Consider the following 27,479-nt stretch of genomic DNA (forward strand, 5'->3'; position numbering starts at 1 on the left):
TCTGAAGTAAAGATGAATATCACAGAAATACATTATTTTAAAATAAGTTTTCACAATATTACTGTATTTTTGATCAAATAAATGATTGGCCTTAGGGACTTTTTTTTTTTTTTTTACTTTTTATCCCCAAATTTGAGAGGTATGTGCATGTGTAGCTACAAAAAGTATAATTATGCTGAATGTTCCAGTAAAAACAACAGTAACAGTTTAAACATTTATTAGAATATTTCGGTCTTATACTTGTAACCAAATAACGTTGGTTATTACTGACATGAGCAGCACTTTTGCCACAGGCCAGTCAGACACTCTTTGAGGGACAGGAAACCATCAGGACAACCACATTCATGGAAAGTTTCACTTGAATTAAAAGGATGCTGAGGTTGATTGACTGACTTCACCCTAGATTTTTGACAGTGTACACAAGAATGTTGGTAAACATTATTCAAGTAAAGGCGTGAGCCCTAAAGCCCCATGATGGTTCTCATTACAGTCCTGTACTTCACTACACAAATAGGTTTAATAGCACACTCAGTTGCACGTGGTTCAGTGGAATAACACCCTTGAGTTTATAGTATGTGTCAATCTGTCCCTTTATAATTACAATACAAAAAACAAAAGTGAAACAATAGCAACAAAACCACAATAACACTTTCTAAAGAAGAGCAGGATTGGGGAGCAGACCTAAGCCCTAGGGTTTAGATAGATGATGGTCTCAGCTCTTTATGCTTTTGCATTAATAATGTCGATAAACTCTGGTTTCAAGGAAGCGCCGCCCACCAGGAAGCCATCCACGTCTTTCTGAGAAGCAAGCTCCTTGCAGGTCCCTCCAGTGACAGACCCTGAAATGGAGGACCATAAAAAGAGGTTACATTTTCACCAAGACTTCTTTTTATATATATATATATATATATATATATATATAAAGAGCAGTACACATAAAATATCTTTATTGCTGATGATATTTAGATCTGCTGTTGCTTGGGAAATGTCTCTAAATCTTCCAAAAGTAAAGCAAACCATTAACTAAAAGCCCTAAAATAAGCACAGCTTCACTGGTTTATAGGAATACATTACACTGGTATCATGTTGGAATGCTCTCAGAAAAAAAAAAGGGTGGTACAAAAGCTTTCACTGGGGCTTGACCCTTACAAAAAGTACACGTGTACACTTAAAAGACACATATTAGTAGCTAAAGTGCACATAGTACCATTGTGAATGCATGTATTATGCATAGCACCACCAAATTAGATTTCATTTGCATACCCATAAAAAAAACCCCAAAGTGATAGGAATTGTTGACTAAATGTCTGCTAGTTAAAACAATTTGCTCTTTTAGTATTTGAGAAAAGATTGTTGTTTTTTTTAGAATTGTTTAAAAATGCAGTTTGGCAAACACAAGTATACTACAGTAAAGTTGTGTTTCAGTTTATTATAGGATTGATTTTGAGCTATCGACCATCTAGGTAATAGAAACCGGAGCTAGTTTCACATCTCTCATTTAAACTGTGGACTCATTCTTTTTCGTTTCATACGAATGTAGTTGGCACCAGATTGTACCTCAAATACCGATTGTAATGAAGAAAAAAAAATCACCCCTAGAGGAGTTCGGTATTAATATTACTCTAGTATTTTTGCAGTGCTCATAGTTTTCGATATTTTTAGTGGAAGCCTTTGGATGATATACTAGTAACTGGATAGAAAAGTACTCTTTTAGTATTTGTCCAGTAGATTTCCTTTAAAAGGTTTAAAGAAAGTTGTCCTGGGATGTTGTTGCAGGAATCTTATTGTGTATGTGCCATCAGAACTCTTGTTCAGAAACAGTATATGTAATTAGTAGCAGGTAACATTGAAGGGGGTGTGTTTAAATTTGCATAATAAAGCCTTTCATACATTGAACTTGATCTTATTTGCTTCAGTCACCATGAGTGAGATACTCATTAAAATTTATGGGAGAGATTTAGTGAACAACTATAAGGTAAACAATATGCTCTTTTAGTATTTGTCCAGTAGGTTTTCTATAAATGAAAACCCCTTCATGCTTGTTAAAAGAAAGTTTTGAAATATATTAGGATTTCAATCTCAATACAGTTGTACAAAGGGTATTACTTTGTCATTGACTATGTGCTATAAATACTCTAGTCAAGATATATTCATATTTAATTTGAGGCATCCAGTGGTCTTACATTCCTTAATATTCACAGTCACCCATCTGGGTAAAAATAAAAACGGCAGTACTTTTAAGTCTCTCGTAATACACCACAGACTCATTACTACCTTCATTTGAACACTTTTGAGCCAGCTTGTATCTCATATCAATTGTATTGATAATCACATCAGAAGTGTTTGTTCTGTTGCTTGGCTGATAGTTTTAGATATAACTGACTGTTTTTAGAGCAAGCACTTGGATGTTACACTAGCAAAAGTATAAAATAATTGCTTCAGTCAACATGTGAACAATGATTATTCAATGAAACTCCTAGTATTTATCCAGTAGGTTCCCTTTTAAAGGAAGCTCCTTCATAACTGTTGAAATAAAGTGAAATAATATTACAGCTCTAAATGTGTTATTTTAACTCATGTGCCATCATAAAACTCTTGTTCAGAAACAGTATATGTTACTAGTAACAGGTAACATTGAAGGGTGTGTGTTTAAATTTGCATAATAAAGCCTTATACAAGTTGAATTTAATCTTGTTTTCTTCAGTCACCATGAGTGAGATACTCATTCAAACTGATCAGAGAGATTTAATGAACAAAGATAAACTAGAAATTTGCTCTTTTAGTATTTGTCCAGTAGGTTTTCTATAAAAAAGAAAACCCCATAACTCTTGTTAAATGAAAGATTTTTATAGCTAAGTAGTATTAAAATACCATAAATGGAATTTGAATTTGCATTAAGGCCCAGATATACTCAGAAGTTTTTTCATTCTTTGTTTAGGCGTTCAAAATATGTGAGCAGTGATATACTGTTAGTATACAGCTGAGAGCGACATTTAGATAAATATGTAAATATATGCTGCATGCTTTACGCTCAATGGCAAAATAAACAACAGAATCACCCGACCTCAATGGACTCAACAGAAAACAAATTAACCATAAAAGATTTTGACGTGAAAAGGCGGAGCCTCGGTGCACACCTATGACATAATCGCCACGGTTCAATGGTAGAACAAAGGTGTTTACCAGCCGAAACAAACTTTGACAAGCCGTTTCAAACTCCCTAAACAAACTCCAAATAAAGTTCGGTTTGGCCAGATTTTGTTCGAAATGTCACAAGTTTGTTCTTGATTTTGTTGAAGTATATCAGGGCCTTTAGGGTCACTTTCATTTGTCTAGTATTTTTCACTAAAAGAGTTTTCATAATTGTTAAAAAGGTTTATACGTCTATTTAAATAGTCCAAGCACTTCTATAGTTTTTATATTTTTATAGTTACTACTATAAAAATATAAAAACTATAATCAACAAACCCACAACATTATGCGTCTTCTATCTTATCATTTTATGTTATGTATGGTCTAAAAATCAGTATTGACACTGATACTGATATTGATCCAGGTGGTATAAGCAAACATATATTGTGGAGTATGCATTTATTTGTAATTTTAACTGTTGGAAACAAAGCTTGAACTTAATCTGGTTTTCTTCAGTCACCATGAGTGAGATACTCATTCAAATATATGGGACAGATTTAGTGAACAATGATAAGATAGAAATTTGCTCTTTTAGTATTTGTCTAGTAGGTTTTTTATAATAGAAAACCCCATACTTGTCAAAAAAAAAGTTCCCTTGAAATATGGTATTATTTTGTATTTGCTAGTGTGCTATAAACACACTTGTCCAGAAATAATATGCATTTTTGATTCAGATTGGTCAGTCGTGACATCCAGTGGTCATACGTTCCTTAATAATCACTGTCACCTATCTGAGAACAAAAAAAGGCACTAGTTTCACGTCTCTCCTCTTACACCACAGACTCATTCTCTCTTGTTTCATGTGAACACTGTTGAGCTTGTATCTCAGATACCAATTGTATGATAATCACATCAGAAGTGTTTGACCTGTTGTTTAGCTGATAGTTTTCAATATAACCGACTATTTTTAGAGCAAGTAGTAAAAATAGTCCTAGTACTAGTAGAAGTATAAAATAATCGCTTCAGTCACCATGGGTGAGATATTCACTCACACGGATGGAGCAGCTTCACTGCATTACAACTGACCAGAATTTTGCTCTTTTAGTATTTGTCCAGTAGGTTTTCTATAAAAGAAAACCCCATCATACTTGTTAAAAGAAAGATATCTTAAAGCTTTTTAAAAATATAAACATTATATTTTATAGCGAAGCCTTTACAACAAATCCACATCTTAATGATCTCATTTTGTATATTATCTTATGCAGTGTCTTAAAATCAGTGACCATGGCAGAGGTTCACGGCACAATTATTAGAAATGTGCTCTTTTAGTATTTGTCAGTTGGTTTCTTTTAAAGGGAAGCTGCTTCATGCTTGTTAAAAGTAAGATTTATTTAAAGTTTGATTGAAAAATTAGATTACAGTAAAGATTTACACCTGCTTTAAATTTTAGGTGTTTTGTAACAATTTGATATGCACCTTTTATGTACACAGTGACAATTTTGATTACAAACTACTGAAAGTAGTTACTATATACTTTGGATTTGTCAGTAGCGAACACCGTTTATGTTTATGTAGTTGAGTGGCATGCCTATAATAAATCACTACCTAATGTTTCCATATAAACATACTGCAGTGAATATAAACCAGAATGAACCAGAAACCTTCCCAAACAACCATAAACTAACCAGTACTTACATTACGTCTATGTGTATGGGTTACATTTGCCCAGCACCACCATAAAATGATCCAGTTCTTTATTTACATTCCTACACATTCCTTGTTTTTTTTTTTAATAAGCAGCGGGTGGGAGGTGACAGTATTAAAAGGAGGCTTGTCTGAAAAGTCAAGCAAAGAGTTTTTGGTATTTTAATATTGGCATTACATTTTTTGTTTGTTTACATTGATGTTAAATTTATATTGACAGATTTGTGACATTAATTTTTGCTAAAACACTGCTGGTCACTTTCAGAAGTTCTAGCGATACTTTCTTTTCCCAGAAAGAATGTGATTTTACACACTTAAAGCAATATCGTATCACATATCGAATATCGTATTATTTAACAAGGTATTGCATATGAAAGATTTTGATAAAAGTTTAAGCTTGATTTTTATAGCTAAGTAGTATTAAATACCATAAATGGAATTTGCATTAAGGCCCAGATATACTCAGAAGTTTTCTCATTCTTTGTTTAGGCGTTCAAAATATGTGAGCAATGATATACTGTTAGTATACAGCTGAGAGCGACATTTAGATAAATATGTAAATATATGCTGCATGCTTTACGCTCAATGGCAAAATAAACAACAGAATCACCCGACCTCAATGGACTCAACAGAAAAAAAATTAACAATAAAAGATTTTGACGTGAAAAGGCGGAGCCTCGGTGCACACCTATGACATAATCGCCACGGTTCAATGGTAGAACAAAGGTGTTTACCAGCCGAAACAAACTTTGACAAGCCGTTTCAAACTCCCTAAACAAACTCCAAATAAAGTTCGGTTTGGCCAGATTTTGTTCGAAATGTCACAAGTTTGTTCTTGATTTTGTTGAAGTATATCAGGGCCTTTAGGGTCACTTTCATTTGTCTAGCATATTTCACTAAAAGAGTTTTCATAATTGTTAAAAAGGTTTTTACGTCTATTTAAATAGTCCAAGCACTTCTATAGTTTTTATATTTTTATAGTTACTACTATGAAAATATAAAAACTATAATCAACAAACCCACAACATTATGCGTCTTCTATCTTATCATTTTATGTTATGTATGGTCTAAAAATCAGTATTGACACTGATACTGATATTGATCCAGATGGTATAAGCAAACATATATTGTGGAGTACGCATTTATTTGTAATTTTAACTGTTGGAAACAAAGCTTGAACTTAATCTGGTTTTCTTCAGTCACCATGAGTGAGATACTCATTCAAATATATGGGAGAGATTTAGTGAACAATGATAAGATAGAAATTTGCTCTTTTAGTATTTGTCTAGTAGGTTTTCTATAATAGAAAACCCCATCATGCTTGTCAAAAAAAAAAAGTTTCCTTGAAATATGGTATTATTTTGTCTTTGCTAGTGTGCTATAAACACTCTTGTCCAGAAATAATATGCACTTTTGATTCAGATTGGTCAGTCGTGACATCCAGTGGTCATACGTTCCTTAATAATCACTGTCACCTATCTGAGAACAAAAAAACGGCACTAGTTTCACGTCTCTCCTCTTACACCACAGACTCATTCTTTCTTGTTTCATGTGAACACTGTTGAGCTTGTATCTCAGATACCAATTGTATTGAAAGTCACATCAGAAGTGTTACTCATTCAAACTGATGGGAGATTATTCAATGAAATTCTTTTAGTATTGATCCAGTAGGTTCCCTTTAAAAGGAAGCTCCTTCATAACTGTTGAAAGAAAGTTTGAGTTCGATGTTTTAAAGTGAAATAATATTACAGCTCTAATAAATGTGTTATTTTAACTCCTGTGCCATCATAAAACTATTGTTCAGAAACAGTATATGTAATTAGTAACAGGTAACATTGAAGGGGGTGTGTTTAAATTTGCATAATAAAGCCTTATACAAGTTGAATTTAATCTTGTTTTCTTCAGTCACCATGAGTGAGATACTCATTCAAACTGATCAGAGAGATTTAATGAACAAAGATAAACTAGAAATTTGCTCTTTTAGTATTTGTCCAGTAGGTTTTCTATAAAAAAGAAAACCCCATAACTCTTGTTAAATGAAAGATTTTTATAGCTATGTAGTATTAAAATACCATAAATGGAATTTGCATTAAGTCCTAGATATACTCAGAAGTTTTTTCATTCTTTGTTTAGGCGTTCAAAATATGTGAGCAGTGATATACTGTTAGTATACAGCTGAGAGCGACATTTAGATAAATATGTAAATATATGCTGCATGCTTTACGCTCAATGGCAAAATAAACAACAGAATCACCCGACCTCAATGGACTCAACAGAAAAAAAATTAACAATAAAAGATTTTGACGTGAAAAGGCGGAGCCTCGGTGCACACCTATGACATAATCGCCACGGTTCAATGGTAGAACAAAGGTGTTTACCAGCCGAAACAAACTTTGACAAGCCGTTTCAAACTCCCTAAACAAACTCCAAATAAAGTTCGGTTTGGCCAGATTTTGTTCGAAATGTCACAAGTTTGTTCTTGATTTTGTTGAAGTATATCAGGGCCTTTAGGGTCACTTTCATTTGTCTAGTATTTTTCACTAAAAGAGTTTTCATAATTGTTAAAAAGGTTTTTACGTCTATTTAAATAGTCCAAGCACTTCTATAGTTTTTATATTTTTATAGTTACTACTATAAAAATATAAAAACTATAATCAACAAACCAACAACATTATGCGTCTTCTATCTTATCATTTTATGTTATGTATGGTCTAAAAATCAGTATTGACACTGATACTGATATTGATCCAGGTGGTATAAGCAAACATATATTGGAGTATGCATTTATTTGTAATTTTAACTGTTGGAAACAAAGCTTGAACTTAATCTGGTTTTCTTCAGTCACCATGAGTGAGATACTCATTCAAATATATGGGACAGATTTAGTGAACAATGAGAAGATAGAAATTTGCTCTTTTAGTATTTGTCTAGTAGGTTTTCTATAATAGAAAACCCCATCATGCTTGTCAAAAAAAAAGTTCCCTTGAAATATGTTATTATTTTGTCTTTGCAAGTGTGCTATAAACACTCTTGTCTAGTAATATGCATTTTTGATTCAGATTGGTCAGTCGTGGCATCCAGTGGTCATACGTTCCTTAATAATCACTGTCACCTATCTGAGAACAAAAAAACGGCACTAGTTTCACGTCTCTCCTCTTACACCACAGACTCATTCTTTCTTGTTTCATGTGAACACTGTTGAGCTTGTATCTCAGATACCAATTGTATTGAAAGTCACATCAGAAGTGTTACTCATTCAAATTGATGGGAGATGTTCAGTGAACAATGATTATTCAATGACATTCTTTTAGTATTGATCCAGTAGGTTCCCTTTAAAAGGAAGCTCCTTCATAACTGTTGAAAGAAAGTTTGAGTTTGATGTTTTAAAGTGAAATAATATTACAGCTCTAATAAATGTGTTATTTTAACTCCTGTGCCATCATAAAACTCTTGTTCAGAAACAGTATATGTAATTAGTAACAGGTAACATTGAAGGGGGTGTGTTTAAATTTGCATAATAAAGCCTTATACAAGTTGAATTTAATCTTGTTTTCTTCAGTCACCATGAGTGAGATACTCATTCAAACTGATCAGAGAGATTTAATGAACAAAGATTAACTGATAATTTGCTCTTTTAGTATTTGTCCAGTAGGTTTTCTATAAATGAAAACCCCATCATACTTGTTAAATGAAAGATTTGTATAAGACTTTAAACTTGATGTTTTATAGTTAAGTAATATTAAAATACCATAAATGGTGTTATATTGTCTAGAAACAGTATTTATAATGATTAGTGGATGACATCACTGGGGGCATTTGAATTTGCATTAAGGCCCTAATATACTCAAAAGTTTTCATTCTTTGTTTAGGCGTTCAAAATATGCGAGCAGCCGGCTTTAAAATAAAGCAGCTTTACCGTATTAAACATGAAAAACATGTCAGTCTTGTTTCATCAGGTGTACAACTTTATTTTCTACTATAAAGCAGCTCTCCAGTGTGTTGATGTTTTCACTCGCGGACATCTGACCTCGATGGATTCAACAGAAAATATGAACCAGAAACATTGACGTGAAAGAAAGCAGAACCTCTGTGCACACCTACCGATTACGTAATCGCCACCGATCAATGGTAGAACAAAGGTGTTTACCAGCGGGAGCGAACTTTGACAAGCTGTTTCAAACTCCCAAAACAAACTCCAAATGAAGTTCGATTTGGCCAGATTGTATTCGAAATGTCACATCAGTTTGTTCTTCGATTTTGTTGAAGGGCCTTTTGTTCAGGGCCTTTAGGGTCACTTTCATTTGTCTAGTATATTTCACTAAAAGAGTTTTCATAATTGTTAAAAAGGTTTTTACGTCTATTTAAATAGTCCAAGCACTTTTATAGTTTTTATATTTTTATAGTTACTACTATAAAAATATAAAAACTATAATCAACAAACCCACAACATTAAGCGTCTTCTATCTTATCATTTTATGTTATGTATGGTCTAAAAATCAGTATTGATACTGATACTGATCCAGATGGTATAATCAAACATATTGTGGAGTGCTCTCTGAGTATGCATTTATTTGTTATTTTAACAGTTGGAAACAAAGCTTGAACTTAATCTGGTTTTCTTCAGTCACCATGGGTGAGATATTCACTCACACGGATGGAGCAGCTTCACTGCATTACAACTGACCAGAATTTTGCTCTTTTAGTATTTGTCTAGTAGGTTTTCTATAAAAGAAAACCCCATCATACTTGTCAAAAGAAAGCGATCTTAAAACATATTACACAGGCATGACATTTTAGAGTGAAGTAATATCAACAAACCCACATCATGCATCTTTTAACTAATTTTATAATACAAATTTATGTAATGTCTTAAATTCTATATTTGTAGTTTCAGGGGTGAAAGGAAAACCATAATGCCTTTCACACAATTAACTTCACTTGGTTCAAAGATCACTTTTATTACTTCAGTCACCACAAGTGAAGTTTTTAGAAATTTGGACTTTTAGTATTTGTCCAGTGGGTTTCTTTTAAAGGGAAGCTTCTTCGTGCTTGTTAAAAGAAAGATTTACTTAAAGGTCCCATGGCATGGCATTTTTCTATTATTTTATAATGTTTCCTGAGGTGTACTTATATTGTTAGTATGACTTTTACATCATAAAATGTCATAATTTAGAAATAAAAGGCATTTTTTCTATACTGCTGTTTGCCCTGTGGCTGAATGCCCTGCTTCAAGAGGCGTGTCTGCTGTGAGACTTCAGTAAAAACGCCCACTGTTGTGATTGGCTGACATCTTTGCATTTTAAATGAGCGGAGGGGGCGTGGTTTAACGAGGTCTACGAGGCAGGAGCAGGCACGAGCTGCTGCCAGAGAGACGGATGGACCTGAGTTCACTTCACATCAGTTCTCAGCATGTCTGAACGGTTGTAGTTACAGCATATACTTCAGGTTATTAGTCGATTTCTAGTCGGAGGGACTGTCACTCATGTCAGAAAGTAAGTAACTTTAGTAAATTATGGATCAGCGCTGACTGGAGACGCGAAATGTTTAGAACGATTCAGTCCGATTTGGTGAACTGATTCGGTTCACTAAAAAGAACTGGTTCAAAAGAAAGATCGTTCGCGAACCGGACATCACTAATGTACCAGAGATGGAGCTCCGCGATTGCTAACAAAATTATTTATAGTACCTACTGAGTTATGAGAGCGCTGTCAGTCAGCGTGAGTTTATTGTGTTTGTATCTGAGAGTTCTGAATAAACACGAGTCCCAGTCACACCGAGTCCGTCTTCATCATTATTACCAACTTTGTATCCCATGCAAGGTACCATTACAGCTGTCGAGATGAACGAGTTAAAAGTAAGTGTTGATAATAGCATTATTTTTAAAATAAAATAAAAGCGTCAGTGACGCGCGTTGAGTACACAGCGCAAACAAAGACACAACAGCAGCAATCGAATGTAATCCAGTTTATTGTGGGGCTAGGCTGGCTAGCCCGGATACGCTCACGCTTACCCCCCTTCTGCTTAATCTCGCGCCGCGTTTGGTGCCTCCGCTGTGGGCCAGATGCAGTACTGGGGGTCGGGATGTTGAAGGCCACCGGCCAGTGCAGCCCGAGCTTCGGCGTGTGTGAAGTTTATCTCTAAAGATCTGACTCTGCTGATGTTGAGCAGAAACTCATGACTGTATGCACATTTTAGAACCGATAGACGCGACGAGGACGTACAAAAACACTGACTCACAAGATAGAAAACACCGTTCTGTCTGGAGAGAGAGAAGCCGCTGCGTGTGCACGAATAATAAATAATTAGCTACACATCAGAAATCACTGATCACAGATCAGAAGGAACTGAAAAAAGACTTCTGTTTTCATTTGTACATCCAAACACTGAGAAACTGCCAGCGTTCACTCGTTCACAAGCAATGATCTCTATTCTCTCGAGCGTTTGCATGGGTGTGCCAGATTCTCTGGGCGGAGGAAAGGGAGGTAACCGTTCCTGCTTGGACGTCAAACCAGGAGACTTCAGGATTGGCTCGTCTGGGCTGTCATTTTCTCAAAGGCAGAGAAAGACAGCCAGAACTCGGTTTTACACCGATCAACATTTCTATCCACTTGGGGACAATATTCAGGCTAGGGGAACTCATATTAATGTTGAAAAACCTCATAAAATGAAAATTTAATGCCATGGGATCTTTAAAGTTTGATTGACAAAATAGATTACAGTAAAGATTTACACCTGCTTTAAATTGTAGATGTCTTGTAACAATATGATATGCACCTTTTATGTACACAGTGACAATTTTGATTACCAACTAATGAATGTTGTTCCTATATACTTCAGATTTGTATGTAGTTGAGTGGCATACCTATAATAAATCACAACCTAATGTTTTTATATAAACATACTGCAGTGAATATAAACCATGATGAACCATAAACCTTCCCAAACAGCCATAAACTAACCAGTACTTAGTTACACATGGCACTAGCATCACGTCTATGTGTAACGGTTACATTTGCACAGTCCACCATAAAATTATCCAGTTCTTTATTTACATTCCTACACATTCCTTGTTTTTTTAATAAGCAGCGGGTGGGAGGTGACAGTATTAAAGGAGGCTTGTCTAAATTTGCATACAAATTATGCCTTTTACATGTTTTAAATGCGTTTGTAATTATTCAATATAAAATAATGGACTATCAAATTAAATATTTGATTTTACAAATGTTAAATTAAACCTATCAAATGTTAGTTCCAAAAGTATATTTAAGTTGCTTCAGTCACCATCATCGATGTACCTATTGAAAGTGATGAGTTTCACTGGACAAATATTTATTATTAGTATGCATACAGAAGATAATCTGTGATTTTTATTTGTATAGTTTTTGTATAGATTCTGCATGTGGCATCGTTTATTGTATTTAGTTACCATGGGTGAGATACTCACTCACACTGATGGACAAGCTTCACTGCACAATAACTGTCTAAAAATTTACTCTTTTAATATTTGTTTAATAAGCTTCCTTGAAAAGAAATCTTCTTTAAATCTGTTGTAAGAAAGAATTATAAAACTATTGTGGAAGTTTGAGTTTGGTACTTTATAGTGAATGAAAAAATATCACAGCTCTATGTGTTAGTTTAACTCATTTCTTTGTGTGCCAACATAAAACTCTTGTCCATAAACAGTATGCATACTTAGTAGCACGTAACATTGGCGGGGGTGTGTTTAAATTTGCATAATGCATTTCACACGTTGAACTTAATCAGTTTTCTTCAGTCACCATGAGTGAGATACTCATTCGAATAGATTGGACAGATTCAGTGAACCATGATGAGCTAGAATTTTGCTCTTTTAGTATTTGTTCAACAAGTGCTCCATAAAAGGAAGATCCTTCCTAATCATTCAATGAAAGTTATCTACATTTTTGGTAAAATAAAGTTTGACATTCAATAGCAAAGTAGTATTAAAATTGTATAAATGGTATAACTTTTTGTCAAGAAATAGTATGCATATTTTGTAGTGGATGACATCACTTTGGTTGGTATGACTAGTATGTTCCATTAAAATGATATTTATTTATAGTTGTTAAAAAGGTTTAAGTGTATTTAAATAGATCAGTTACTACTATCAGTAATTATAAAAAATACTACAAAAGAGATTTATCAGTTTTAAATAGCTTTGTAACCAGCCATCAGGTATTGTTGTGTCCTAAAACTATAAATCAACAAACCCAATTCATGCATCGTCTATCTAATTTTATTGTATTATTTTATGTATTGTCTTAAAATCAGTGTTGATAGTACGCCGGGGTGAAAGCATACCCATAATGGAAATTTGCTCTTTTAGTATTTGTCCAGTAGGTTTTCTTTAAAATGAAGCCCCTCCGTAAATGTTAAAAAAATCGTTTTGTTTGTGTTAAAGGGTTTGGCACAAGTGCAATGATCAAATCTACATGTATTTACATTTACAATTATGCATTTAGCAGGGGTACAATGGGGGTACAATAAGCGATTGGTCATGAGCAACAATATAAATTTTTTTGTAAGCCGTCTTGGACGTCTTATTCAAATGTGCTACCCCTAACGTCTTTCACTTTAAGTGGTTCAGATCTTACTATTGATACATTACGAGTTTCCCACTACATTATGGGAAACAATAGAGATAAATGCATGATGCACATTTAAAACAGTATTATGCTACATCACTGTCATTCAACTTCAATCACAACCTCATCACTTCAGTCACCATGAGTGAGGAATCCGCTCGCAGTGATGGGGAGCTTCACTGCACCAGAAATGATCAGAAATTTGCTCTTTTAGTATTTGTCCAGTAAGTTTCATTTAAAGGGAAGTGCTTCATTGTTAAAAGAAAGATTTAATTAAAGATGTAATAAAAATCGATCACATCAAATATGATTATCTGGTTTAAATTGTTTAGAAACAATATAAATTCACATTAGAGCTGCACAATATATCGAAATGTCTGTAATGTATATATTGCAATGGCACGCAATATCTGAATGATTTTAATAGGACATTTCAACATTGTGAGAAGTGTACGTTTTAGGGTGACGCATATAGCAGAGAATAGACTGGGCACACGACTGCAAAAAAAAGTCTTTGCAGTCTCGCGCTGTCTGACACACACCGAAACGTGCAAACAAGCCGTCTCTCTGAAAGTGTGTGATCCCTTCAGTTCCGTTTCATGTCTTGTTACACACTCAAACTGTCAAATACACACACAGTAATGTCTTGACGAGTATTCATGTAAACAAAGTCAGTTATGCTTTAAGAGAACAATATCAGCTGAGGAAAGAAACCGAATGAGTGTCAATAGGATCTGTGCATTAGGTCTTAAAGTGACAGCCTGCTAATACAGTAAACCTGCAACAACAAAAGAACAAGAGAAAATCACTCAGTGCTCTTGGCTGAATAACCTTTGTAGCTTTATTATGTATCAGTGTATATTTCATTAATGTGAAGACTACCGTTTTTAGTTCTTATTTTTAATAACAAAGATAAATTAAAATAACAAATAATCGTCCACCCCTAGTTCAGGTGTCTTTGTTTACCTGGATGTTCTTGATGTTAAATTTTAGGTTGATATAACTATATTACCAAGTCAAGCAAAGAGTTTTTGGTATTTAAATATTGGCATTACATTTTTTGTTTGTTTACATTGATGCTAAATTTATATTGACAGATTTGTGACATTCATTTTTGCTAAAACACTGCTGGTCACTTTCAGAAGTTCTAGCGATACTTTTTTCCCAGAAAGAATGTGATTTTACACACTTAAAGCAATATCGTAATCGCATATCGAATATCGTATTATTTAACAAGGTATTGCATATCACATTTGTCTTCAATATCGCACAGCCCTAATGTACATAGTGACAATTTTGATTACAAACTAACTACTGAATGTTAGCAGATTTGTAATTTGTGAAGTTAGTTATGTGTTTATGTAGTTGTGCGGCATGACTATAATAAATCCCTACACAATGTTTCTATATAAACATACTGCTGTGAATATAAACAGCCATAAAGTAACCAGTGCTTACAGTAATACATGGCATCATGTCACTATGTGTATGGGTTACATTTTCTCAAGCACAGTCCACCATAAAATGCTCTTTTAGTATTTGTTATTATTCACCATCTGGGTATAAAAAAACGGCACTAGTTTCACGTCTCTCCTCTTACACCACAGACTCATTCTTTCTGGTTTCATGTGAACACTGTTGAGCTTGTATCTCAGATACCAATTGTATTGAAAGTCACATCAGAAGTGTTACTCATTCAAATTGATGGGAGATGTTCAGTGAACAATGATTATTCAATGAAACTCCGAGTATTTATCCAGTAGGTTCCCTTTTAAAGGAAGCTCCTTCATAACTGTTGAAAGAAAGTTTGAGTTTGAGGTTTTAAAGTGAAATAATTTTACAGCTCTAAATGTGTTATTTTAACTCCTGTGCCATCATAAAACTCTTGTTCAGAAACAGTATATGTAATTAGTAACAGGTAACATTGAAGGGGGTGTGTTTAAATTTGCATAATAAAGCATTTTACAAGTTGAATTTAATCTCGTTTTCTTCAGTCACCATGAGTGAGATACTCATTCAAACTGATCAGAGAGATTTAATGAACAAAGATTAACTGGAAATTTGCTCTTTTAGTATTTGTCCAGTAGGTTTTCTAAAAAAGAAAACCCCATCATACTTGTAAAATGAAAGATTATTTTAAGAACTTAAAATGTATGTTTTATAGCTGAGTATTATTAAATTACCGTAAACTGTGTTATTTTGTCTAGAAATAGTATACATAACGAGTAGTGGATGACATCACTGGGGGCATTTGAATTTGCATTAAGGCCCTGATATACTCAGAAGCATTTTTTCGTTCTTCATTTAGGCGTTCAAAATATGCGAGCAGTGATATACTGTTAGCGAACAGCTGACACTGCGCACTCTGCTGAGAGTGACGTTCAGATGAATATGTGCAGCATGCTTTCCTCTTAATAGCAAAATAAACACAACAGAATTGAGAAAACGGCAAGCATTTTAATAATGTATAAGAAAAGGATCTGATCATAGCAACGTGGATATGTTTGCACAAGCTCTGCAATTCGGCACTCTAGTAAAGCTTATTCATATAGCACTTTAAAGATTGGTTTAAAATCAAACAGCTTTTTATGAAAAACATGTCAGTATTGTTTCATCAGGTGTACAACTTAATTTTCTACTATAAAGCAGCTCTCCAGTGTGTTGATGTTTTCACTTGCGGACATTTGACCTTGATGGACTCAACAGAAAATATGAACCAGAAACATTGACGTGAAAGAAGGCACACCTTAAGGAAGGAAAGAACTTAATCTGGTTTTCTTCAGTCACCATGAGTGAGATACTCATTCAAATTGATGGGAGAGATTTAGTGAAAAATTATAAGCTAGGAATTTGCTCTTTTAGTATTTGTCTAGAAGGTTTTCAATAAAAGAAAACTCCTTCATGCTTGTCAAAAGACAGATATCTTGAATCAACTTAAAAATGTAGGTATAACATTTTATAGTTAAGTAATATTAACAAACCTAAATAATTTCTCATTTTAATATACAACTATATGTGTTGTCTTAAATTCTGTATTTATGTTTTCAGGGGTGAAAGCATAATCATAATGCCTTTCACACGTTCAACTTCACTTGGTTCAAACATCACTTACTTCAGTCACCATGAGTTAGATACTCACTAAAAGTCATGGCAGAGGTTCACGGCACAAATTTGTTAGAAATTTTTAGTATTTGTCCAGTTGGTTTCTTCATGCTTGTTAAAAGAAAGATTTATTTAAAGTTTGATTGAAAAATTTTATTACAGTAAAGATTTACACCTGCTTTAAATTTTAGGTGTTTTGTATTAATATGATATGTATCTTTTTATGAACACAGTGACAATTTTGATTACAAACTACTGAATGTTGTTCCTATATTCTTCAGATTTGTCAGTAACGAACACAGTTTATGTTTATGTAGTTGAGTGGCATGACTATAATAAATCACTACCTAATGTTTCCATATAAACATACTGCAGTGAATATAAACCAGAATGAACCAGAAACCTTCCCAAACAGCCATAAACTAACCAGTACTTAGTTACACATGGCACTAGCATCACGTCTATGTGTGTGGGTTACATTCGCACAGCACCACCATAAAATTATCCAGTTCTTTATTTACATTCCTCGTTTTTTTTTAATAAGCAGCGGGTTGGAGGTGACAGTATTAAAGGAGGCTTGTCTAAATTTGCATACATATGATGCCTTTTACATGTTTTAAATGCTTTTGTAATTATTCAGTTTAAAATAAATGGACTATTAAAATTAAATATTTGATTTAACAAATGTTAAATTTAACCTATCAAATTTTAGTTCCGAAAGTATATTTAAGTTGCTTCAGTCACCATCATCGATATACCAATTGAAAGTGATGAGAGTTTCAATGGACAAATATTCCTTTTCAGTATTTGTACAGAAAATGTTCTGTGATTTTTATGTTTAATATTTTGGATAGATTCTGCATGTGGCATTGTTATTGTATTTAGTTACCATGGGTGAGATACTCACTCACACTGATGGAGCAGCTTAACTGCACAATAACTGGCTAAAACATCCTCTTTTAGTATATGTTCAATATGAATCTTTTAAAAGAAAGCTCCTTCATAACTCTTGAAATAATATTTTATTAACTATTGTGGAAATTTGAATTTGGTACTTTATAGCGAATGAAAATATCACAGCTCTATACGTGATATTTTTTTTAATTCATTGCTTATGTGCCATCATAAATCTCTTGTCCAGAAACAGGTAACATTATTGGGAGCATGTTTACATTTGCATAATAATGCATTTCATACATTAAACTTGATCTTGTTTTCTTCAGTCACCATGAGTGAGATACTCATTCAAATTGATGGCAGAGATTCAGTGAACAATGACTAGCTGAAAATTTGCGCTTTTAGTATTTTATATCCAGCAGGTTGTCTATAAAAAAAAAAACCATAATACTAGTAAAAGAAATGCATTTTAAAAGTTTGAGCTTGATGTTTTAGAGTACGTTATTACAACTGTACAAATGTTATTAATTTGACACTGCTTATGTGCTATAAAAATGCTTGTCCAGAAATATGCGTTCTTTATTTACTCTGATTTGTCAGTAGTGGCATTCAGTGGTCATACGTTCCTTAATGTTCACCGTCACCCATCTGGGTATAATAAAACAGCACTAGTTTCAAGTCTCTCATCTTACACCACAATTTTGTTTCATGTGAACACTGTTGAGCCAGCTTGTATCTCAGATATTAATTGTATTGAAAATCACATCAGAAGTTTTTGTCCTGTTGCTTGGCTGAAAGCTTATTGCTCATGTGCCATCATAAAGCTCTTGTCCATAAACAGTGTGCATAATTAGTAGCAGGTAACATAGGTGGGGGTGTGTTTAAATTTGCATAATAAAGCCTTATACACAAACACTAAACTTAATCTTGTTTTATTCAGTCACCATGAGTGAGATACTCATTCAAACTGAAGGGAGAGATTTAGTGAACAAAGATAAGCTGGAAATTTTCTCTTTTAATATTTGTCCAGTAGGTTTTCTATAAAAGAAAACCCCATCATATTTGTTAAATGAAAGACATTTTGAAAAGTTTTATATTATATAGTGAAGCAGTAATAAGCTCTATAAATGGTGTTATGCTATCTTAAAATAGTATACCTTTTAGTCCAATTGTTTGTTTGTAGACATACAGGATGCGCGCAGCTAGGTTCCAGAAAACCAGGAAGAGATAGCGTTTATGTATAAAAAATTACATGGATACAGTACAAAATCGTTAGATTTTAAAAGATTATAGATTTAAAGATATATTTTTATTGATGATTAATATTTATATTTATAGATGACTAATACGATGTAGGACACCATTTCAAATTCTATTTAACACAGTTTGTGTTTGTTATTAGACTTAAGGTTCGTCAAGTTTGTGTATAGCACATTTCATGCACGCCGGAGATTTTTAGTTTAGTTTATATTACCATTATTTACTGATTTATTTAAATGTTTTACAGGCTGTAGTATGTTGTTTCACTGACGAAAGTACTAAAATTAACACGGATGCTTAAATGGATGTTTGGGTCGTTTATATTTTTTATTTTCAAAATTAAACTTTCAAATTTTCAATGTTTTCATTGAGTGTCAGCAATTTAATCAAACATTTAATCAAATTTAACTGCTTATTTGCTGAAATCATTCAACTGTTGTTATATGTATAGCCTAAACCATGATTTAAACCAATGCGTTTCCTACATTATAACTATTTCCCAATCGTCTTTTGCAACCGATATGCGCACGTAGGCTGAAAATTGTTCTATTAGTAGTGGATAACATCATTGGAGTGTTTGAATTTACATTAGGTTCACTTTCAGTCACCATGGGTGAGATACTTACTCAAAAGGATGACATGGATTCAATTTTAATGAAGCTGTTGGCATTTTTCTTTGAAAAATGAAAAAATATATATAAAAGGACTGACCTCCATAAATGATCCTGACAGAATTGGCAACAGCTTCAGAGACATTGGTCTTCATCCACTGCCTGAGCTTGTCATGCACCTCCTGAGCCTGTAAGAGAGAGTAAGAGAATGAGTCGCTGAGGTAAATAAAACCAGGGAACATTTCTGAAAAAAACTCCATGTTCTAATCCAAACGGCTCGTACCTGTTGGGGCGATGCAGTTTTCCCAGTGCCAATGGCCCAAACAGGCTCATAAGCAAGGACCACTTTGCTCCAATCCTTCACATTATCTAAAAGAGATGGTAGGCTTATTTTAAATACAAGGAATGTTATTATATATATATATATATTTATTTATTTTTTTTCACTTCACTAAATTGAAAGATACCTGCAATGAACTTTGTCTGTGCAAAAACAACTTTATCAGTGATTCCGGCCTCCCTCTCATCCAGCTTCTCACCAATGCAGGCGATCACACCCAAACCATTCTCAAGAGCATGAGCGACCTTCTGTCCAATCAACTATCAGAAAAAAAAAAAACCCAGAAAGTTCATACGATTTATTAAGTGAAATGGGGACCGATTATATTTGAGCATTATATGATTTCAACGTTAACTTTTTTTTTTGTAGTCTGGTATGGTAATCATATTCATATGTACTAAATGTACTAAGTATATTGTTTTTCTGTTTAAATTCGGTTCCATTATTTTCATAAAAATGCTCATTCAGAGACTGCATATTTAATGAGCGTGGCAAATTTGCATACTCATAATAGCTGACATTTTAACCACCAAAGTAACAGATTTCGATCACAAGAAATGTAATTTTTCTGTTCAAAATAATCACACAGTGCTATTTTCATCCCGTTTTTTACTGAATATATTTTTGTTCAGAGATAGTATGGGCAGGAGTTATAGGATGTGAGAGGATTGTATGGCCTGTTCAAATTTGCATACCCATAATGCCTTTCAATTGTTCAAACACTGCTAAAACTTATGCAAGAGTCAGTCACCACCAGTGAGGTACCCACTCAAATTGATTGGACTGCACAATTTATTGTTGGAAATTTGCTCTTTTAGTATTTTTCAAGCAGGTTTCCTATAAAAGGAAGCTCCTTCATAACAGTTAAAGAAGAATGTCCAGGTATAATTTAAAAATAACCTTAATGTTTTATAGTGAAGTGTTACAGCTCTGTGGGTGTTGTTACTTTATCTTAATTATGTGCTGTAGTAAACATGCTTTTATTCAGTTCCAGAGGATGACATTGTTGGTGGCTTAAATTTGCATAAAAATGTGTTTCAAATGATAAAGCGCCCATATTATACTTTTTTCGAATATTACCTTTCATGGCATGTGTAATATAGCTGCTTGTGAGTGTAAAAGGTCTGCAAAGTTTTAAAGATCAAAGTGCACGACAAATAAAGTTAGTCTTCTAAAAGTAATATTAGATCTGAAACGAGTCACCAGCAATTCCAGCCTTCCTGTTACATACCTGCGAGCAATGCCTACTTTGAGCCGACCTCAAACACTGTAGTTGTAGCTGAGGCTTGGAAGAGTTTGATTTGTGTTGTCGACATGTCAAGAAAACACTTTTTCAGCGCTGTGAAACCACTTTACATACACTTTCATGGGATGAGGACTCGCACTGGAATTGATACGGAAAAACTGAGCCATCGTTTTTTATCACTGTGTATCAAGCTCTGAGGAAGCCTCTGGAGCTGAAATTTAGATATGGTAATAGGCGTTTCATTTCTGACACGCGCTGTAAGCTGTAGACCAATCACAACAGACTGGGCCACCTGACCAATCAGAGCAGAGAAGGCTGACAGTCACCCCGCCTTATTGGTGTAGAGTAGGGCTGCTCGATTATGGAAAAAATCATAATCACGATTATTTTGGTCAATATTGAAATCACGATTATGTAACACGATTATTTCACATGACTTTGGGAATGTGTTGTATTTATTAAAAATACACCTTTCAACAATTCAATTGAAATTGTAACATTTGTTGTACTTTTTGAACTATTAAAATAAATAATATAACATATTCAAATCAAAGTATAAAAGTATTCATGTAAAAATGATAATCACAAATAAATAAGATCAACAATATGGTTCGGCTAGATATGCTTTTCAGGTACGTCTAACCTTAGTTTTCAGGTACAGAAATGTCTCAAATGTAAAATAACATTGCATATTTGAGTGCATAAATTAAAGATGAATCCTATTAAACTTACAAAAGCTATTCAATCCGGATCGGATATGCGTCGTCTTTATCGACTGTATAAAGTTCACTTAAGGCATATACAGACTATGTCTGCTAGGATACTCATCAAGATGGACATGTTGACATACGTTTTGTGTGAGTTTGTCCGTTCAAGAGCAAGACTTGAAAGAGAACTCAGTATTTGCGCGCTGAGAGATGTGTGCGCGCTCTCGGATGAGCGCACAGAGATACATTTCCTCACAGCGCGCGCGGCTTCTCATTCGCGTCTTCTGGCACTAAACCCGGGTGATGACGGTGAAAACGACTGGTCATATTCAAACATACGGCAGCACTCGCATGCATTGAACAAAGTTTACAAAGAGAGAATTATTTGAAAAATATGAGGGGAAAAAGGACGTTTACACGGCACCCCTGCTCTCGTCAGTTTTTGTTTCTTTATTAGATTGTCATAGGTCACTCTGTTTAATTTTCAAGTGGTTAAACAAATTCGTGATGTTCCCTTGCGTTGCAGCCACTACCATGTAGCAAATCTTAGCATGTTTCTGCTCGTCGTCTGATTCCTCGAAGCCAAACTGTTCCCAGACAACGGAGTTGGTTTTGCCTTTTTTGCTCACCAAACGCTGCTGTAACTGCCCTCCTTCTGCCATCTTTACTCGCGCCGAGTTTTTAAATTCCATGCACACGAGACTCACGACCTGAGAGAGATTGTGGCTTCGGGAGGGGCGGATGTGCGCGTGCGCGTTTCATTCAGAACGCAAGGCAAAATAATCGTTTTTTCTCGATTGTACTATTTTGGTGATCGTTGGGAGGCAAAATCGAAATCGAAATTCGATTAATTGCACAGCCCTAGTGTGGAGAGACCGAATGTTCAAACTAAATTTCTCTTTGAGAAATAAGGTGGTGTGCAATGTATACATGAGAAAACTAAAGTGTGTTTTTGAACTTTGAATGCATGCAAACCAATTGTAGGAGACCTCCAAAACAAAATTAGAAACCTTTAAAGTCCTCATGAAATCAAAATCGATCTTTACTTTGTTAGCACACATTACAGGTTTTAGGGTGAACAATTAATCCGTGCAGGTTAATACACAGAAAAAAAAATTTGTTTGCAGTGGTAATCTTTAATCAAAATCTGAAAAGTAGCTTCTGGTCTGGAATGGCGTTCTCTTTCCGATGACGGCAGTTTGACGTCTCTGGGTTTGAATATCCTTAACCACTCCCCTCCAAACATTAGTCTTCTATGAGCGAGAGATGGAGAGGAGGAGCGCTAAAGTAAAACCCTGCCCTCTATTCAATATTCTGTTTCACTTGGAAATACATCACTGAAATAAAAATCAGTTGCAACTTCTGGTTCACTGGGACTTTAAAATGGCATAATAAAGGCACTTTAACTTCCATTCACCTTGTTTGTTTCAGTCACCATGATTGATATACTCATTCAAATTAATCGGTGGGATTAACTGCCACAAGACTCGATGTAAATTTGATCTTATAATATCTATAAACCAGTAGTATCTAAAATTCTTTAAAATTACCTCACTCCGTTTTAGAGAAAACAGACTTTTAAAGTATACTATGCATATTTTATTACTTGTTTTATGTAAATAGAAGGAAAACGTATCCATAACCAGGCAATACGTTTTATACAGTATGTGATTGAATATTGATTAGCATAAAGCTGCTATAAAATCAATCTACACACAAGGGGGCAGTAAAACACGGTTTTAGTGTCGCTTTTCCAGAGTCAACGAGTAATACTGATCAAATACACTTAATGAAATATGTCCAAAAAAAAATTAGCTCAGAAAACACTTCTCCACTACAGCTGCACTAACAGCACTAAGTTACCTCATCACTCTCTCCAAACACATGGCGTCTCTCAGAGTGTCCCAGAATCACCCATTTTACTCCACAGTCCTTGATCATCGCTGGGCTGAAAGAATATGACAGATCTTTTATAGTGATAAATATAAATATAAATAAAACACCATAAAATGTGAACAAATTCAAATCAATTTTCATGAATTATTTGTTCATATTTCATTTACTGTGTTTCTGGACTGTAAACAGGTGGACGTACCTGATCTCTCCGGTGAAGGCACCCTTTGCAACCTTGTAGCAGTTCTGTGCAGCCACATCAATGTTAGGATTCAGCTTGGACCTGGCAAAGTCGAGGTAGATGGGTGGGGCACCACACACAATGTCTGTCAAACAAGCAAAAAGGTAAAAAATAAATAAATAAATAAAAACACCATGATTTGTAACTGCAGTGCTATTTTGTGTGTGACAGAACACCATGGCAAAGCAAATAATAATAATGTTTATGTTGTTATGGATATTGTAAGATTTTAAACATTTACTGGACGGAAGCAACTTTTTGTGGTTCATGTATCATATATAAAACAACAGGCTTTTGAGGAACATTTATTTGTACACCTCTGTCATCATTGCATTGCATTATATGTTTTGCCCCCTGTAATACAAATGACAGCTTTGAAGATAAAACTAAGCATTTAAATATAATTTTTCTAAGACATTATCGGGAGATACACAGTGAAAACTGATATACACTCACCTAAAGGATTATTCGGAACACCATACTAATACTGTGTTTGACCCCCTTTCACCTTCAGAACTGCCTTAGTTCTACGTGGCATTGATTCAACAAGGTGCTGAAAGCATTCTTTAGAAATGCTGGCCCATATTGATAGGATAGCATCTTGCAGTTGATGGAGATTTGTGGGATGCACATCCAGGGCACGAAGCTCCTGTTACACCACATCCCAAAGATGCTCTATTGGGTTGAGATCTGGTGACTGTAGGGGCAATTTTAGTACAGTGAACTCATTGTCATGTTCAAGAAACCAATTTGAAATGATTCGAGCTTTGTGACATGGTGCATTATCCTGCTGGAAGTAGCCATCAGAGGATGGGTACATGGTGGTCATAAAGGGATGGACATGGTCAGAAACAATGCTCAGGTAGGCTGTGGAATTTAAACGATGCCCAATTGGCACTAAGGGGCCTAAAGTGTGCCAAGAAAACATCCCCCACACCATTACACCACCACCACCAGCCTGCACAGTGGTAACTAGGCATGATGGATCCATGTTCTCATTCTGTTTACGCCAAATTCTGACTCTACCATCTAAATGTCTCAACAGAAATCGAGACTCATCAGACCAGGCAACATTTTTCCAGTCTTCAACTGTCCAATTTTGGTGAGCTCGTGCAAATTGTAGCCTCTTTTTTCTATTTGTAGTGGAGATGAGTGGTACCTGGTGGGGTCTTCTGCTGTTGTAGCCCATCCGCCTCAAGGTTGTGCGTGTTGTGGCTTCACAAATGCTTTGCTGCATACCTCGGTTGTAGCGAGTGGTTATTTCAGTCAAAGTTGCTCTTCTATCAACTTGAATCAGTCGGCCCATTCTCCTCTGACCTCTAGCATCAACAAGGCATTTTCGCCCACAGGACTGCCGCATACTGGATGTTTTTCCCTTTTCACACCATTCTTTGTAAACCCTAGAAATGGTTGTGCGTGAAAATCCCAGTAACTGAGCAGATTGTGAAATACTCAGACCAGCCCGTCTGGCACCAACAACCATGCCACGCTAAAAATTGCTTAAATCACCTTTTTTTCCCATTCTGACATTCAGTTTGGAGTTCAGGAGAGTGTCTTGACCAGGACCACACCCCTAAATGCATTGAAGCAACTGCCATGTGATTGGTTGATTAGATAATTGCATTAATGAGAAATTGAACAGGTGTTCCTAATAATCCTTTAGGTGAGTGTATAAGCATTTTATGCAAGTAGTCTGCTAGTACATATTCTTGAATTTCTCAGAATTTAATCTTACTTCTGCACCAAATTGCATATTTTTGCTTAGTTTGGGCCTCTGAATAAAACTTTTTTACTGTGTGAGCTACATAGTCTCAATATATCATTCTATACTAGACTTATAAAAGGCTGAGGTGTCAATGCATTTTTTTATTATTTGTAAAGTAATTTGTAAAGATCGTCTTACTATTGTTTTATTTATCAGTATTCATATTATTATACCGCTAGGCTGTATTACCATTGGAGGTGGCATTTATACTGTAAAATTATCTTGGGTCAGCCTAAATTAAACTCACTGTAAAGGGCAGACATATCTGGCGCTTCGTCCCCCTTGATAAAAGGTCAAAGGAAAATTTACTCGCATGACTGCATACTACACAGGCCATGAAGTCGAGCAAAAAGGCAAAAGCTCGTCCGATATATGACAGTCTGACCCATGACCTTTGCGCGTTAAGCTCTTCTCTCGGGTTTCAGACCATGAATGAAACAGGCGACGCACAAGCAGCCTGACTTTTGGACTTTACAATTCAAAGTCCACAGATGTGCCATTGACAGATAAACTCCGTCTGGACTGTCAAATAAATCCCCTGAGAAAAGTCGGAGACTGATGCAGGTTTACGTCACATGTGATAGCGGAAACAGCGCGCGTTCAACAATCACTCAAAATGCGTAGCCACTGTAGCAACTATCGCTCTTTTTCCAGTGTCATATTTAAAAAAAATAAAAAATAGCATGAGCAAATATAGTACAGTTTTGCCCATAAACCAAGCATCTCAATAATCCTGTCATTTGATTTGACGTGCCTTGAGCAAGCACACTGTGGCTACGTGCTGGAAATCACACACCCAGGCATTTCCAGCTTTAACCCTTGAATCACGACACAGGATGAGCATCGTTCATTCATCGACCAAACACGACTCTTTTAGAAATCGAATAGAACGAGTTTGTTAGGACAGAAAATGTTAGAACAGTTTATGCAACACTTCTCTCTGGTTACTGCGAAGATGAATCGAGATGGTAACAAGCAATAGGTTGATTTACACCGTATAAAACATAGCGGTTATCTTATTAAATAACTAACGTTACAACGAGAACGAGCCTGCAAACGATGCTCTTATAGGCGATGGCAGCTGTCAAAAGACCCGCGTGAATGTCATTCCAGGGTCAGTGCAGTGGGTTGCACAACCCCGAAAAAGGCCTGTGTTTGCAATGGCATATAGTTGTGCCGGGTGAAGAGGAAACTGAATGAAAAATACGCACCGGTGTCTGGATTGAGTTTGGCGTTATTCAGTGTGTTGGCGAGCTCTTCAATGCTCTTTTTGTCGCCGTTCATTTTCCAGTTGCCACCGACGAAAAATTTCCTTCCAGTCATGACTGCAAAAAGTGTTTCTTTCCCAGATAATACTTGATTTAGGAATCAAACCGACGAACTTCAGTTGAAGAGACAGCGAGCAAACGCAGTCCGTTTTAGCTTATATATAGTTGGCTAGCAAGCCCCGCCCCCGGCGCTGCCATTGGCTCAAGACAGCACGCCTGCGAAAATAAATCGAGAGAGAAAGAGAGAGAGAGAGAGAGAGAGAGAGAGAGAGAGAGAGAGAGAGAGAGAGAGAGAGAGAGAGAGAGAGAGAGATCCACTGTTCATTTGTGTTCATTAAATACAAACCGTAGCATGCCAAGCTTTCAACTGTGTTTTCAAAATGTGTTATCCGTTTCTTTCACTTGTGCCATGTTTATCATTAGGGAATATTATTTAATTAATCAAAATAACTAGCTACATCTATTAGCTAAAATTTTGATATATTGGAGGCCATGGCTCACGAAACTTGAATATGAATATGGAAAATGTAAATATGGATAAATAATTAAAAAAAATATTTTTAAAGTCAGAAGTTCAACAATATTAAAGCAAAATTGAGTCAATAAATTCGTTTTATTTAACTTTTAACGTTTAGCTCTTTTTTTGTTAGTTTATTCTGTAACCACTAACTGTATTTGTAAATATTTAATAATTGTTCTTACAATCTATT

General features: G+C 35.0%; 1 protein-coding gene across 1 annotated transcript; it reads right to left on the reverse strand.

The window, feature by feature from the left end:
* Positions 1–200: 200 nt before the first annotated feature.
* Positions 201–26,948, reverse strand: tpi1b (triosephosphate isomerase 1b). The gene is made up of 7 exons (XM_079836959.1): positions 26,713–26,948; positions 23,698–23,821; positions 23,466–23,550; positions 19,777–19,909; positions 19,593–19,678; positions 19,410–19,497; positions 201–839 (listed from the first exon to the last, which is right to left on the reverse strand). Exons 1-7 carry the CDS (start codon positions 26,822–26,824, stop codon positions 721–723), a joined length of 747 nt encoding a protein of 248 aa, XP_079693085.1. The 5' UTR covers positions 26,825–26,948; the 3' UTR covers positions 201–720.
* Positions 26,949–27,479: the final 531 nt, after the last annotated feature.

This window comes from Gobio gobio (genome assembly GCF_949357685.1).
Source record: "Gobio gobio genome assembly, chromosome: 15".
NCBI classification, from domain to species: Eukaryota; Metazoa; Chordata; class Actinopteri; order Cypriniformes; family Gobionidae; genus Gobio; species Gobio gobio.

Coding starts and splice junctions, on each gene's coding strand:
- tpi1b (XM_079836959.1), bottom strand. CDS start 26,824: ATGACTGGAAGGAAATTTTTCGTCGGTGGCAACTGGAAAATGAACGGC. Junction 23,822..26,712: donor CAAACTCAATCCAGACACCG/GTGCGTATTTTT, acceptor CTTGTTTGACAG/ACATTGTGTGTGGTGCCCCA. Junction 19,910..23,465: donor TGTTTGGAGAGAGTGATGAG/GTAACTTAGTGC, acceptor TTTTTCTGATAG/TTGATTGGACAGAAGGTCGC.